This window comes from Condylura cristata, unplaced genomic scaffold, assembly GCF_000260355.1.
Source record: "Condylura cristata isolate star-nosed mole 26May11 unplaced genomic scaffold, ConCri1.0 scaffold00024, whole genome shotgun sequence".
Lineage (NCBI taxonomy): Eukaryota > Metazoa > Chordata > Mammalia > Eulipotyphla > Talpidae > Condylura > Condylura cristata.
In genome coordinates, this window is record NW_004567125.1 from 20383452 (window position 1) to 20400098 (window position 16647).

General features: G+C 42.0%; 1 protein-coding gene across 2 annotated transcripts in view; it reads left to right on the plus strand.

The window, feature by feature from the left end:
• PAPPA2 (pappalysin 2) overlaps nt 1-16647 on the plus strand; it is a 262642-nt gene that overhangs the window by 184773 nt on the left and 61222 nt on the right. The window contains exons 14-16 of one of the 2 annotated variants that reach the window (XM_004688509.2): nt 3148-3319; nt 7007-7184; nt 8328-8541. In XM_004688509.2, the coding sequence (XP_004688566.1) occupies nt 3148-3319; nt 7007-7184; nt 8328-8541 (564 nt within the window). Of the gene's footprint in view, nt 1-3147; nt 3320-7006; nt 7185-8323; nt 8542-16647 lie in introns of those variants that run through there. The other variant, XM_012729236.1, reaches the window with a different exon arrangement.

A 16647-nucleotide genomic window follows, 5' to 3' on the forward strand; every position in this document is an offset into this window, starting at 1 on the left:
TGATTTGGTGATGGGAAACCCGTGGGGATTACAATCGAGATGGAAAAAAAAATGTGCAAAATGATGTAAAAATAAACTTTGTAATAAAAAAAATGCTAAGATCTCACCTACTCCTACAAAATCAGCATGTCCAGGGACAAAGCTTGGGTATCTACATTTTTTAAAAATGTATTTATTTATGCATACAGAACTGGGGTACAAGCCAGAGGTGCAGGGGCCGTGAGAGGATTCACCAGAGACAGAGTGGGGAGCAGAACAGGCAGATCAACGAAGTACACTGCTGAGGGGAGCAGTGGGTGAGACAGGAGAGGTCTTCTGCGCTATGTGGATCACCTCCAGGGCTGGGGATGGAACTCACACTGAGTCGGCTGCAGCCCGCTCGCAGTGCTGCGTCCTAACCATTGTGCCACCAGGGAGGGCCCAGATATCTACATTTTATAAAAATTCCTTAAGTGAGTGTGAGGTACAACTATGTTTGAGAAAGATACCCCCACTGTGGCATAGGAGGGCCCTTCTTTTATGGAAATGTATCAACAGAGGTTTTCAAAATACAGGTGTCAGTCACTGACCCAGCCAACAAAGGGGAAACACAATGGTCAGGTCAGACAGTGCTAAGATTGTGCCCAAGTGCCCATGAGCAGAGTGTTTAAGAAGAGGATAACCCCAGGTTACAGTTCATGTTGGACAGAGATTCCACCACTGAAAGCTTTTTTTAAAACCCTCAAGCATTATATCTTTAGAGAGTTTGGAACAAAGAGAGAGCAAGTAGAGGCTTTTAATAGTAGAGAGAAGAAGAAGAAAGCTAGAATGATGGGGAGGTGGCCATTTATATAATGCAGTTTCTGAGGCCCTATTGACTTAACATTCCATCATGAAAACCTCATTCTTTAGTTCAAAACTTTTTGTCCTGTTAAAAATCAAATTTTCGGCCCTCCCTGGTGGCACAGCGGGTTAAAGCACTGCACTGAGAAGCTAAAGCCACCTCCGCATGAGTTCGATCCCCGCCTGCCCCGGAGGTGACCACATGGCGTGGCAGACTTCTCCTGACCCGCCCGCTGCTCCCCTCAGCAGTGTACTTCGTCGATCTGCCTGTTCTGCTCCCCGCTCTGTCTCTGGTGAAGCCTCTCACCGCCCCTGAGCCTCTGGCCTGTACCCCAGTTCTGTATGTACAAATAAATCTTTAAAAAAAAATCAAATTTTCATGAATCATGTCCAACTGGATCATCATATCCTTACCTGGAGCACATTTTGTTGAGGTACGGAGAAAAATCTGGTGGGGGGGGACTGCAAGAGTGAGGCGTGATGGAGGGAACCAAGTGGAGTACCTTGCGGACAGTGGCAGCTGGACAAAAACTTGCCAATCTGATTCACTATCAGCTAAGAGAGAATTTCTCAAAACTAAAAAGGGCTATTAAATGTTAGACAGTGCCCCCTGCACACACACACACACACACACACACACACATCCCCCTGCTGTGTAGCCTGAGATCTTCCTCTGACTGCGTGGCCTCCAGCCCCTGCCAGTGTTCAAACAGCTTCCGGTTCCCTGTATGTCAAACCAAGATAAATACCTAACTTCTTCCCACCTCGCTGGGGCACTGCTGTCACTTTCATTAGCACTTGTCCAAAACCCATAAGAAGAAAGCTTTTGGGAAGTTTTAAGAGGAATTATATTTTTTGCTAACATTTTCATTCTATGGAGCTTATGTAGCACTAGGTAAAAATGAGAATGCATTGGGAGGAAGGGAACACAGAGAACACAGCTTCACTCAGAAACCAGGGTTTGCAGTGGAAGAGATACCAAAAGGGGTTTTGGAGTTGGGGTGCAAAGGAGAGAAGTCTGCAATTGGTACCAGACACCATCAGAAGCTGACAATCTGACAAACACCTCCTCATAAAAAAAAAAAAAATCCTTAAAAAAGAAACAAATGGAAATATAAGCTAGTGAAAAAATCTGCAGCTGCTGCCCTAAAACTGTTTCTCACTTCATAAACAGGTCTGGTTGGGGGTGCCTTTTTATTTATTTTTTTTTTTGTCGTCTTTGTCTTACTTCATGCCACTTACCCCTTTTGTATGCTCCCATTTCACCTTTTGTCCTTGATACCAATTCTGCACCAGCTTCTCTACTGAAAAAATGCTATATTTTGTGGGCAACAGGTTGTATGGCTGATGGGACTTGGAGTTTGCATTTCAGCAGCACTACTGAGTTATTCTGATTTTACCCTATGTAAGATGGCTAGGTTTCAGATCCCTTATCTAGACAGGTTGAATGAAGACTCAGAAACAAATATTTCATTCCTATTTTATTAGTTTTATGTACAGTTACCAGTGTTGGATTTGGAGACTTCATACCCCTTCTCCTAACTCATATATACCCCCTTCCATTAGCTTCCATGGAGTGAGTTTGAAGGGATATCATACCTTCACTGGGGATAATCAAAACTTGAAGAGTCCTTTCTTCCTCCCTTCCTCCCTCCCTCCCTTTCTCCCTCCCTCCCTTCCCTCTTTCCTTCGTTCCTCCCTCCCTCCCTCCCTCCTTCCCTCCTTCCTCCCTCCCTCCCTCCCTCCCTCCCTCCCTCCCTCCCTACTTCCCTCCTTCTCTCCGTCCCTCCCTCTCTTCTTTCCTTTATCCCTTCCTCCCTTCCTCTCTCACATCATTCTTCATTTTTCTGCATTTTCTCATCTTGTTTGTAATCCCCATGGACTTCCCACCACCAATAGTGTAAAGTCCAGTTTTGATCCTATTTCCCTCCCTCTCCACCCCAGAAAGAAAAATGTTTACAGTTGTTCATTGTTTTTCATTTTTACTTTATTACAATTGTTCCCCCACCCCCACCCCAATCCCTTATGCTCCTGCTATGAGTGAAACCATCTGATATTTTTCTTTTTCTTTCTGGCTTATTTCACTGAGCATGATCCCTTCCAATTCTATCCATGTTGCTGCAAAAGACATGAGTTTATTTTTTGATTGCTGAGTAATATTCCATTGTGTATTTGTTCACATCTTCTTAATCCAGTCATCTATTTTTGGGCATTTGGGTTGATTCCACATCTTCCCTATTGTAAATAGAGCAGGAGTAAACATGGGGGTGCTGCTGCTGTTTGTTCCCAGTTAGTCTAAGGTGTTTCTGTTTCTGTCGCCCCCAGCTGTGCCCATCAGTCCCATGGGGAGCAAGACAGCTGTGCCCCACTGCTGCTTGACCATGCAGATGTGGTGAACTGTACCTCAGATGGCCCAGGTCACATGAAGTGTGCTATCACGTGTCAAAAAGGGTTCGCCCTTCAGGCCAGCAATGGGTGGTTCCTCAGACCCATTCAGGTGAGTTGAAGATCCAGAGTCATCAAAACCAAACTGCTGGGAAAGGTGGGTACTCATCCTTCTTTCCAAGGATGGACTGGGGAAAGATCATATGTTTTTAAATAATTGAAATGAATGTAAGGTATGCAAGCTTATGTATAATCTGGATTAACTAGGGTGTCATTGGTTCTCCAGGTGAAATAAGCAGATGGTTATTGCATTCCTCTCCCTTGTTTTTACTTTCTTTCAGAAATAATCATCTCTATTTTGTCTTCAAGTGAGAATATCACCTTTTAGGCTTGTCCACAAGTTGCAGCAAGATAGATTGCAGTCAGCTTATCTTTGGTTCATTGTCCAACTACCTAATTCTCCTTATAGGAGTCTAGCAAGAAAACATCTGATTTTCTTCCCAAAAGCATGAAAGATGTTACTAAGGCAGAGAATATATTATGATTCTAGTTTTGGCAGACTTTATTTTTTTTTCATTCTACAGGCTAACACAGCATGATTTCAAGATTTTAAGGTGATTTGGAGATAGTAGAATATATGAGCTTAAAGTGTTGCTCAGGAGATACACCCAGAATGAAAATTTGGCTCCACTATTTAGGCGTGTAATTTTAGGTAAAAGGCAAACAGTGAATCTTTTATGGAAAAGGGACTCTAGTTTAAGAAAAAGAGACTAACTTTGTTTCCACATTTATAAACTAAGTAGATCAAAAGTATATCACTGATTATTATGATGACTGATTGAAAAACTTTTAATAGCCTCTAACAAAATGACAGGCAGCCTACAAAATCGATTAAGCTGCCATTATGATGAACATGATAGTGTATTATGAACAAAATCCTCATCTAAGAATTTTGTTTTCTGTATTTCCTTTAGAGTGCTTCAGTGCTCTATAGAGGAATTTTGAACTTGAAATCAACCATGAGCAAATATGATTATAATATGAGAAACAGAAAGGACACACGAGGCAAAGTAATGGTGCTTAAGAGGAGAACCAGAAATTTGTGGTGTGATGAGAAAAGAGCAAAAGTCAGATATCAACAGTTCAGAAGATTGGATTTTTTTTCATTTTGTAACAAGTGACTGCTTGGTAGATTTGTGAATCCATAGAATAGTTTCCCTTGCTTATGGGAAGCCATTAAAGAAATAGTCCTTGGTTTCATATGGTTTAGGATCTATAGAGGGAGAAACAACTTTTATATTCTTTAAGGCACCACTTTCTTGGTTTACGACAGGAAGAAAGAGGTTTCTAGATAGAGAGGCAGAAGTCTTAACCCTCTCTTTCCTTTTCCTTTTTTTTTAATGTTTAGATTTATTTATTTATGCATACAGAACTGAGGTACACGCCAGAGGTACAGGGGAGTGATGAGAGGATTCACCAGAGACAGAGTGGGAAGCAGAACAATCAGATCCACAAAGTTCATTGCTGAGGGGAGCAGCAGATGGGTCAGGAGATGTCTGCTGTTCCATGTGGTCACCTCCAGGTTGGGGATTGAACTTGCACTGAAGTGGTACGGCTCACTTGAAGTGCTGTGTCCTAACCCATTGCACCACCGGGGAGGACCCACTGTCCCCTTTTCTCAACCCATCTTAAACCATACTAGAAAAGAAACAGACTGAGAAAGAAGTTTTAAAAATATAGGGACTGAATAAACTTGTGGGATAAAGTGGAGGAGAAAAGATGAAAATGAGGAGTCAAGACAAAATGGACAATACTTAATGAAGCCAGGAGAAAACCAGGAGACATGCAGAGTTTTGAGAGACTCTCTTTAAATGGTTGTTGTGGTTGTTTGTGGGCAGACTTTGTAGGTAACACTTTGTAAGTGTGTTTGGGAGCAGACTCTGGGTTGAAAGAGGAAGGTGGCAGCCTCCATCAACCATGTGGTGACGTGGGCAATGGGATCTCCATCTGACCGCTGCTGTCACCTGAGTCTGAACCACTAAGGAAATCATACGATCCCAGCTCGTGATCACAAGACAGTGGGGATATTTACTTTGTGTTGACACAGAGCTGAACCTAAACAGAAAAATGTGACTGGCTTTGAATTGGGTCCTTCTAGCAGACAACAGGGGAACACTGGGAAGCAGACAGAAGCAGCCAGCTAGGCACTGGTGGAAGGACAGGTGCTCTCACTAATCATTTGACCTTTGGCGTCTGTAGCCCTGTGCTCTCCCAGCAGAATTCTGGCTCAGCCATAGAATATCTTCTCTTGCTCACACTCTCTTTAACCTTTGGTAGCCAGCAGGCCTGAGTGACAGCTGCTTTTTCTCCCAAAACAGGTCTCCTGGTCCCTGCTCTTTCTGTTCCCTTTTCCCTGAACGCCTTCTTCTCGACCCTTCCACTCCTCCTCTTAGCTCCCAGCTGGGAAGTCCCATGACCTTTCAGAGCTCAATTCCCGAATTCTCTGAGGCAACTCCAAGCACCACCCTTTCCACCAGGGAAGCACCTTCCTCGAGCAGGATTGTCCCTCCCCACCAAGGACACACATGTCTACAATGCTGCTGACATTGAACACACAGATTCTCATTCTTCCTAGTCCAGTTTCCACTTCTTTTATAATGTGTGCTTTTTGTATTGCATTCTGCAAAATCATTATAGAAGGGGGGGAGTCATATATAATACGAAGTAGATCTTTGCGTTTTCCTTCTTCCTCCCCTTCCTCTCTCTCATTCTTCTTTTTTCCATTCTTCTTTCTTCAGAAACTTTTCCAAGTCACTGTTTCAATATTTAATTTGATCCACTGGTGGAATTTATTTTGTTTTAGCTCCTTGAGAAGAGAGCATCTTGTTTATTTGAATCTAGTACAGAACTAGATACTCAAGATTGCCTCTAATTTCTGATGGCATACTCTATGGCCACCCTACTGCAATGACAGGCTTAAGCATGTGACTGGAATCTCTCCACTGTGATCCCAAGGTCTGAAAACTGCCTCGGATGCATTAACGCTTTGTTGTTCAGAGATACTATGAGCTAGTCTCAGGGGAGGCCATGATTTTCAATAGCATAAGAGCTGACTCATCATTAAGAGTCTGAGCAGGACAAGATGACATGCTCACAGGTAGATAATTTGAGGGGATTTAATAAAGGGATTAAAAGATGTGAACAGGAGATTGGGAGAGTGCAAGGAGGTCATGCAGTATCTCAGAGAGAACAAGAACCCCTCGCTCGCCTGAGCAATCTATGCAGGGAGCAGAACCCACAAGAGGAGAGTACAGAGGAGGGTTGCCAAAGGAGAAGCCAGCAGGCAGCCATCCCCTGCAGAGGGGAAAGCAAGAATAAGCCTCTTATTTGCCTCCCTTCCTCTCCAGGCTCCTGCCAGTGTGTCCTGGTGCTGAACGCGAGCACAAGGCAGAGACATGGAATCCTAAGGGTTCGGGTCCACAGGAGCCACAGGCACAGCGCAGGCTGGGAGGAGAAGGGGCAGATCTGGAGGAGTTAGCAAGGGCAGTCATGAGTTGGCCTGGAGGAGCATCCCCAATTGGTGGTTCTCTCACACTAGCAGGTGCCTGTCACGGATCAGCACAGTACCCCGGCTTTGTGAGGCTCTCACTTAAAACAAGGCATAACTGAAGGAGAAAGGCAAGATAAATTTTACCCTTTTGGAATGTTTGCACAAATCATCACTGGGACTTGTCCAAAGTCTGGAAACTGTTTTGACAAACCTCTATGACTTTGACAGAGGAAATGTCTCTGTTTCTAGAAGGAAATTCTGCTCACCTGTTCCTCTGGGCACTGGGACCGGGCTGTGAGCTGCATGCCCCTGGACTGTGGCGTCCCCGACCCCTCCTTGGTGAACTACGCAACCTTTTCCTGCTCACAAGGAACAGACTTCCTGAAACGCTGCTTCATCTCTTGTGTCCCACCAGCCAAACTTCAAGGTATTGTGTGACCCACCAGGAACTGCATAAACTCTTCAGTCCCTCCTTTTGGCAGTATTTTAGGGTCTTCCCCTCACCCCAGTTCTCTACTATACCACCCTGTCCTGATAACACTAGCAAAGTCCTGGAGTCACCATTCTTTACCCCAGCCCCTTGGAAGGAGCTCCTTAATGAAAGAACCGCCAACTTCCCTGTTTAAGTATACATCCTTCAGAGTCAAGCCAACGATCAGTTTCCTGGCAGTATCAATAGTCAAAGTAGTTTATCCCACACATTTTAAAATTTAATATTTACAACCACCCTCTGTGTTAAATGCATTAAGCTTGTTTTATAGACGAGAACGCAGTGATATGATTTGTCCCTGGCTGCACTGCTTGTAAGAGGTGAAGAGTGTGTGGAAGCTGTTCTCACTGACCCTCCCTTCCACTTGGCTATTAACCACTTGGATTTTGAGTTTCCTGACATTGACCCTGAGGCTTGTTCTAAATGCATATTCTTGAATCTCACACTGACAGATTCTGCTTTAGTCTGTCTGGGCAGGGCTGGGGATGCTAACAGCAGAAGTTTATGTACTTGGGGAAACTATGAACCATACTGGACTATATGGTGTGGATTTAAGTGCAGAATCTGTATCAAATCACCTACTCAAACTCTGCCTCTGCATCGTCTAGCTCAGGAAAGCCACTGAGATCCAACCTACCCATCTGCAAAATAGGAGACAGTGATGGTTTTCTAGGGTTGTTAAGGGTTGAAGCTTGCTAATACAAGTGCATACAGGAAAAACGCCTAGAACAGTGGCTCAAAAAAGGTGTCATCTCCTGTTATTACATTGCTTTCCATGATACTGCCACTGCTATATTTTTATTATTTCTAGTTCAGAAGTAAAGAAATGATTTAGTTGATAACTCCCGTTTCATTCAGGTCAAGAAGTAGTTATCTAAGGTCTGTTCTGTTAAGAGATCACACTGATTGCTCTGTGAGTGAAACAGGATAACCAGGTGACCCAATATTTTGGAGAAGTTGCTCAACAAAGAATATTGTGAATGGCTGACTGTGTGACTTGGGTTTTCATTCTTTTCTGCAAGTATTCTGTTTCTGGGCTCTCGGTCTTGAGCATCCTGTGCTTCTCTTTCCTGGAGTCAGGATTGAGCCCATGGCTGACTTGTCTTGAAGACGGGCTCTGGTCTCTCCCTGAAGTCTTCTGCAAGTTGGAATGTGGGATTCCCCCAGTGATCCCGAACGCCAACCTGCTCCTGCCTCACTGCCTCCAAGGCAACCACGACGTGGGTTCCATCTGCCGATATGAATGCAAACCTGGCTACTACGTGGCGGAAAGCATGGACAATAAAGTCAGGAAGTAAGTTGGATCACCTCTTGTTTGTCCAATTCGCCCATTCTCCTACTTGCCTCCTAGCTCCTCAGGTGTAAATCTAGACACTATTTTGGAAGTAAATATTAAGACTGTCTAGAGTACCCTTGACTTGTGTCTGTTTTTCTGTAGGCGCCCTCTTCACCTGCTCAGGTGTGTTCTCCAGACGAGACAGGAAGGTTAGCCAGGTGTGCTTTCTGTAGAGACATCCTTTCCCATGGAAGGTCCACATTCTAACTGACACGCTTTTACAGAATCTCATTTTTCTTGAATAGCATTTTTCTTGAAAGTGCTAGGAACTCCCCACATCTTGTGTTGTTACCAGAATGCACCATGGGCTAGAACATTCTCATCAGGATGGTTGGAAGCTTCTGATTATTCCTCTGCGAGAAAGTTCCTAGACTGGTCCCGAATTTAGTTCCTTATTAGCTGTGTGACGCTGGATAGATCTCTTCTTCTGCCCCAGTGTTTCCCATCTCTATAATGAGAATGATAATAATAATTATATCTATTTGATAGGGCAGATCCAGAACTAAATAAATATGTATAAAACACAATTTTAGTATTTTATTTTTCAATCATAAAACTCAATACATATTAGCTATGTTATAGCTATAATGTAGTTATTGTAGTCTCTGCTTTCTCCTTCCTTTTTGTGGAAGGAGACAGGATGAGAAGACAGACTGGGAAGACAGGATGCCTTTTTTCTGAAGATTTGGCAGAACAGAAGGACTTGGAAGAGAACTCTGCCAGGGTTCAAATCCCAGTTCACCCTGCCTTTATTATCATCTGAGTTAGCCCAAGCACGTTACTTCATTCTTTGGGTCTTGATCTCTTTCTTTGTTGGCTGAAGCTCCTGCCCATATCAGGGTGTTGAATTGAGAGTGAAAGGTGATAATGCTTACCCAGTCTCATACTTTTGCTCAATAAGTGGGGTCAGGAAAGGAAACTTTTCCTGAGCAAATTAGACAAACAGAAAGCTTTCAGAGAAGAAACTCCTTGTACTCAATAGGTAGAAGCTATTTTTTCTTGACCATAAATTATGTCAGTACAGAAGAAAATTAAATTCATTTCTTAGCCAAAACTTGGTTAAAATCTGCCCAGAGTAGGTATTTCAAAGTTATTATTATTTTTAAGCCAGCAACATCCAAGCCTCAGTATTACCTTTAATGCTAGGATATATGGGAAAGTAGAATTTTCTCAGGCGCAAACGAAAATCTGAAAACTTTCTCTCTGACTGGCATTTACCCTTCCCTTAATTAGTACCCAGTGTTCTTAGCTAGGACTTACTAAGTGTGACTTAGCCGGGGACCTGCCATTCCAGAGAAAGCCCAGGTTCAGAGGTGGGTGGGGGGGAGAGGTAAGCCCCACTCCATGCCCTCAGCCTGAGGCAAGAACCACATTGATTATAACATGAATAATACTGATGAAAATTCATAGGAGGCAGCACAGGTTCAGTGGACTCTGGCAGGCATAGTCAACAGTTTTGACAACTGCAAACACATTTGCATGTCACTTTCATAGGACCTAGCTCATTTGTGTAGGCAATGAGAACCCAGATTATCGTTAAATGAGAATTGTATAGTAGCCAGTCTGAAGCTGCTACTTCTCCCCTGTCTTCATGCCTTCCTTTTTGTATTCCTGAGTCAACTCAGGCATCTGCCCAAAAGAGCATGGATGAATTATTGAGAGAGAAAGAAAGGAGTGAGAAAGAAAGAGAGAGAGGAAGAGGAGCCTCAAGGTGAGGAGGAATTAAGAGGGGAGGAATCATCTCTGGCTCTCAGGCCAGTGACTGAGCTTTTATTGGAACAGTGTGTCTTCCTCCATTCCTCAGAACTTTCTGCCTTACTCTGTATTTCTGATATTGCCAGACTCCCCACCTCTGGCCAGGGACGATCAAGGGCCATTTGTTGGCACAGCTATTGTGGTTAAGAAACTTGCATCATAATGTAATTGGCATCTGTTGGTTTTTGGCTCAAATATCAACATTTGCAAGCACCATGCTGAGGAGAGATTAAATTACTTACCATACTGTGTAAAAGGATTTAAATCTTGGTTTACACCTGCTTACATAGTAGGCAGTGGATGGTTGCCTGTAGGTGTAATTCACTGTCATTTTCGGCTAGTGCTTTCCAGATGAACAGCATCAGCCTTGTTCCTCAACTGGGGGAAAGAGCCTAGAGTTGTACAAACAGGGCCCTAAAGTACTTTTCTAGGGCACGCAGCAGAAAGAGAAGAAATTGAGAAAAGCAGAAAGGGAAATGAATCCACGCATAGTAAGACTCAGGGCACATTCTATGCAGCTATACAGTGTAGTGGGAAAAAACCCATGATGATCAGAATCCTGATTTGTTGCTGGCACGATCCTAACCATAAAGACCCAGCCAGTAAATACATCTCAGTTCCTGCTTCCACAGTGTGAAGGGTCATCATTATTTCTGTCCAGGCTAAAAGTAGGTGATGTTCTGAAAGCACTTTCTAAACTGTGAAGTTTAATACCATATGCAAGATATTACTGTTTGTTCAATTTTTTTTAAAAAAGAAAGAAACAATTACCAAACTTAGCAGCCAAGTACATTCCCTTCCTGCTTCTTCTCAAGTCCAAGGGGAAAGGAAGATAAGTACGGGATCTGATCTTGCTCTTTTGTCGAAATGAATTTGCACTGGCATGTAGCTCACACATATGCCCACCCCAACCCCTGAGTTAGTAACGAAGAGAAACACACAAATAAGGAGACACGGCCCCCATGCCTATGCCTATCAGAGACCAGCTCCAACTTTTGATGTGTCTGGAGGCAGCACAGGCAGGACCCTAAGATGGGAAGGCGACGGGGAGCGGAGATTCCAAAAGGGGAAGAGGGAGCGAGGAAGACACAGGAGTCAGGGTAGGGTGCAAGTCTTCCTGCTCTCCCTTCAGCAGGTCTTTATTTATACTGTGTAGCAAGTAGTTAATTGTAATAATGCATAGGGTAAGTTAATGAGATATCTCCATAAAACATTCTCAAGGACAAGGGGAAAAAGCATTCTTCTCTTAACAATTTATGGTATAATAGTTTATACGTTTTGTGATACAGCTGTCTAGTTATCACTCAAAGGAAGAAGGGTCTGGGAAAGGGTCAGCTTGTTAGCAAAAGGTTAGGGGTCTTGGGATAGTAATAAATTGTGTTAGCAATATTATCAGTGATTGTCTAAAGAAAAGCTAATGGCTAATTTAAGGCTAGCAGAGAGTAGTTAGTGCTTGTTTTAAAAAGGAGTAAATTAAGAGAAAGTTGTACAGTTGTGTATCAAACAACACCTGTGTAGTCAAGGTTAAAATTTGTCCATGAGTCCTTATGCCCTGGGATCCTAATCTAAGGTTTGCTTTTTTATTTAAAGAAATCAAGGAAGCTTCCCAGGAGTTTTTATGTCCTGGGGTCTTATTTCTCCTGGGGCTTGCCTTTTGTCTCAGGAGACAGAGGAATTTCTCCTCCTGGGGCAGGCAGCTTGCCTGAACCAGGCAGCTGCCTTGTCGGGCTAAGACAATCCAGTTGTAAACTGATGGTTGCTCAGAATATTTTGATTTTATGATTATACAAAAAAGGGAGGTCATAACATAACTTAGCAGTGGACAGTCTGATTTTTCAGAGCTTATCCCGATCCACCCGGAATCTGTCAGACGATGGACGTTGCATAGCTTGTGTCACATGCCCATTCTCATGAGTGTTATTTTCCTTGAAGCATCCCCCAAGAGAGCAATCGTATGTAGGTAGGCTCTTTCCTCCCCCAGAAAGCCTCCTTAGGTGAATAATAAATCTTTGTGTATTCTCTTGGTCTGTATGAAACTAATGCTACATTGTATCACCACAAGGTAAATCTAAGGTGCAGAAGGGCCCTATCCCTTGGGATGACATAACCATATAAGCCAAATTTCCTCATGTAAGAAGAAGTCCAGGCAGCGACATTGCACCTGGCAGCAGGGAAGTCCACAATCCACTTGAGTAGGGAAAAGGTAACAAACACCTGAGTGGTAAAGGGTGAAGGAATGAGAAGCAGGAAGAGGAGGGCGTGAGTATACAAAGCTTTATTATTCACCTAAGGAGGCATTTTGGGGGAGGAAAGAGTATTTTAAGTTGATTCCTAAATGGCTGGACATTTCAGGGAGAGGTCTCTGACCTGGACTTTGTGGTGGTCAGGGAGTGGGAGTTGGGGGAGGGTCTCTGTATAGGAATAGGTTGTGGGATGGTTTGAACTTTCCTCTGGTGTCAAAAATGAGAAGTAGCGGGGCCTCTCTGATGGTACAAGTTGTTAAATCACAGCACTCTGAAGCTATTTGCAGCCAAAGAATTCAATCCCTGGCCAGGGAGGTGACCCATATGGCACAGAAGAACTCTTCTGTCTCACCTGATACTCCCCTCAGCAGTGTATTTCAGTCAGTTCTCCTGTTCTGCTCCCACTCTGTCTCTGGGGAATCCTCTCACCTCCAGCACCTCTGACCTGTACCCCAGTTCTTATATGCATTGATAAATAAATCTAAAAAAAAAAAAAAGTACTTAGGCTTCTTAGAGGCTTGCCTAAACATGGGATATGGTGGAGCTTGAAAGTTGGCAGCAGTCAAACATCAGAAATGAAATCAGGCCCTTTGTTATAGGCCCTTTGAATTCTAGAACCTCCTTCGTGAAACTCTCCCAACTCACTCCCTGATTTTTGTTTCTTCTATCTTTACTCAGTTCCTTTTTCTAGCTCCTTTTCTATCAATTTTTTCAACATCGGTATTTTCTGAGCTTACTTTTCTTTCTTGCTCTATATACTGGTCAGGGATGAAATTCATTCACAAACACACCCCACCCACCAGCCTTGACTACTATGTGCTGATGATTCCAAAAGCCACACCTGCCATTAGAGGACCATTTAGGGACAAATGCCTATGGATATAGCCACTTGGATATCCTGCCTGCATCTCAGACTTTTACCGCACAATACTATTGTATTTGTTTTCAGATCTACATATTCCCCTGTGGTGATTGTGAGTCAGGAAGCGTCATAGAGCCTTACACTCTCCAGTGTCCTTCACCATTAACCAAATCGATCATCAGCTCCCACTGCATATCATCTTCTTGTTGACTCTCATCAATGTCCATTTACCCCTCCTTTTTCTATAAAAGGTTACTGTTCTTTAATAGGACACTGTTATTTTCTACTTCTGAGTTTATCTGACTCCAGTCTTTTTCCCTTCAATATATTTGCTGCTTCACAGCAAAATATGATCTTCAAAAAAACTCAAATCCAATTACAGTATTCCATTACATAAAACTGAAGAACCAGTCTTTTTGGCCACTTCATTTAAGGCAAAAAAAAAAAAAAAATTTTAAACTTCAACTAGTTGTAGCTCTTGCACAATTTCACAGGACTTTGCTGACCTCCAGTCTCATTACACACTATCTTTTCTGTGAGTTCACTTCCTTCCAATTATTGGATATTACACCCTCTATGGAATAAATTATTTTGCATTTACTTTATTAACTCTTCATATCACCGTGGCCAGGATACCTGTGGTTCTCCAAGCATCCTCTTCCTTCTGCCAGAGCTCTGCAGAGTGACCTTTTGTGTAGTTAACACCTGCTCTCCTATTTTTAGCATGCACTTGATTTTTAGCTAGGATTTTATCAGATCTCCCCATACTGCAAAAAGTGACTCTTTCCTGCATTCCCATGACATACAGACCTTCCCTGACAACATCATTTTTCTCACTGAGTATAAATGGTTTGATTAGCTTTGTAGATTCCACAATAGACTGTTTGCTTAGCTTCACTGCCCCAGAATATTTGCTGAGCATTATCAGCCCAATGGTTACTGTGTTTTTGGGACATAGTTGAAAGCTTTCTGAATGGATGTAAAGATTGCATTCATAAGAAAAATCACTGTGAGATTTCAGTGTTAAAGTTGATGCTTAAAACAGTGAAGAAAGGCCCTCCCTGGTGGCGCAGCGGGTTAAAGCACAGCACTGAGAATCTAAAGCCGCTACCGCATGAGTTCGATTCCCGCCTGCCCCGGAGGTGACCACATGGCGCGGCAGACCTCTCCTGACCCGCCCGCTGCTCCCCTCAGCAGTGTACTTCGTCGATCTGCCTGTTCTGCTCCCCACTCTGTCTCTGATGGGTCTTCTCAACACTACATCTCTGGCCTGTACCCCAGTTCTGTATGCACAAATAAATAAATCTTAAAAAAAAAAAAAAAAAAAAAAAAAACAGTGAAGAAAATTTTTTTCCCTCCAGATGGTAGAGATCACTATTTAAGTGTTTTAGAGTAGATAAAACTTTAAAAATATATGTGTATGTTTTATGTCTAGCAAAAATCTCTGCAAAATAGGAGAAATGATCATACTTCATGCACATTTAACTTTATTTAACAAACATTTAACCTTGACATGTAAAACTCTGTCTATACCAATAGTAATAGAAAAAGGACTAGACCTCTTATCTGTGTCCCTGAAACAATAGTTCTTGTACCAGGCTATACATTAGCATTATCTGGTAAGATTTCAGCAATCTTTATGTCTAGCTCGCACCTCAAATCAATTACATCTCTGAGTAGGGGACCCATCAATTCACACTAATTTCTTCAAATCACACTAATCTGAAGTCAAAATCAAGAAGCACTAATCAAGTGGAATCTTAACTTCTGTAAGAACACTATCAGTCATGGGATTTTAACTTTCCTTAAAAAGTCCAGAATAATGTTTGTTTTCAAAATTAGTGTGGCAACATTTTTGTATGTCTCTTTGAAGTGAGTTTATTTTTGGTGGTAATAGAGAAAATAGAAACCAGAATTATAAGAAGCTGTAAAATTTAGGTAGTTTCAGAAGTTCTTATTCACGTTTAAGCCCATGCAGCCTCCTTGAAGCCCATTACTTTTTCTGCCGTATAATTTACTTCCACATACACATCATAATTAACCACTTCTTGGTTGTTTCATTAACCTGACCTCCAAGGAAATAAATGTGTTGGACAAATAATTTATTTAAAAGACCATATTACATTATCTTTTACTTCAATTATTATCTTTTTTTAATTAGGTGTTATCTTTATGTGTGAAGGTTAGGTTAATCTCATTAGGGTCCATAATTAATTTAACTTCTAAATTATGCCAACCTTCTAATGGTGTCTAGATAGCATCTCCCTGTATAAGTTAGTTATTCATCCAGGTGCCATCTGAAAGGCTGTGTAGTAGTCAGAACTTTCTGTGAATAATTAGTTGTCCTTTTCTGAGGGTCGTCCATGGTGTCAGCTTTTCCAAAGTTCATAAATCTGTTTTAAGTTTTGTAAACACAAAGGTGGGTGATAACCGCAATAAAAAGACCTCACATTGTAACTATTTGCCATGTAACAAGTGTTTGGTTGGTAAACTACTTTCAGTGGGTTTTTGTTTCATCTGAAGATCTGAGATGACCCTGGAGCTAGAAATATGTGCTTGACACTATGTCTACACACACAGAAAGATCATGTAATGTGTCACCAAGTTAAAAAGTATAAGGACTAAGTTCTGTTCTGTTGCCTTGTTGATGATGTGATGATGATTCATCACTCTGTGCTGTCTGTTAAGCATTTTACATAATAACATTCATTTTTCATCATGCTAATAAACTATTATTATATATTATATAATAACAATAGTATATGCTATATAAAATTATATTAATGGCTATAACATATACTATTATATAATAATGATAGCATATAATATATAATGTACAATCATAAACTTTATGTAATAAAATAATATACAATATACATAACACAATATAGGGATTAAGTCTCAGCATTGTCACTGCTATGGCCTGAGTTTGATCCCCCACCAGGAAGCTGACCCACAAAAGATGCAGCAGACCTTTCTTGTCTCTCCTGCTGCTCCTTTTACAGTTTATATCAGTAACTTCGCCTGTTCTGCTCCCCACTCTGTCTCTGGTGAATCCTCTAACCACTGAACCTCTTGGCTACACCTCAGTTCTTTTATGCAAAAATAAATAAAACAGAATCAATAAGAAGAGTTAATGGTATAATGTAATACATTTGAGAGGAATGATAGGTAAAAAATTATTACAATAGAAGGCAAGAAGCA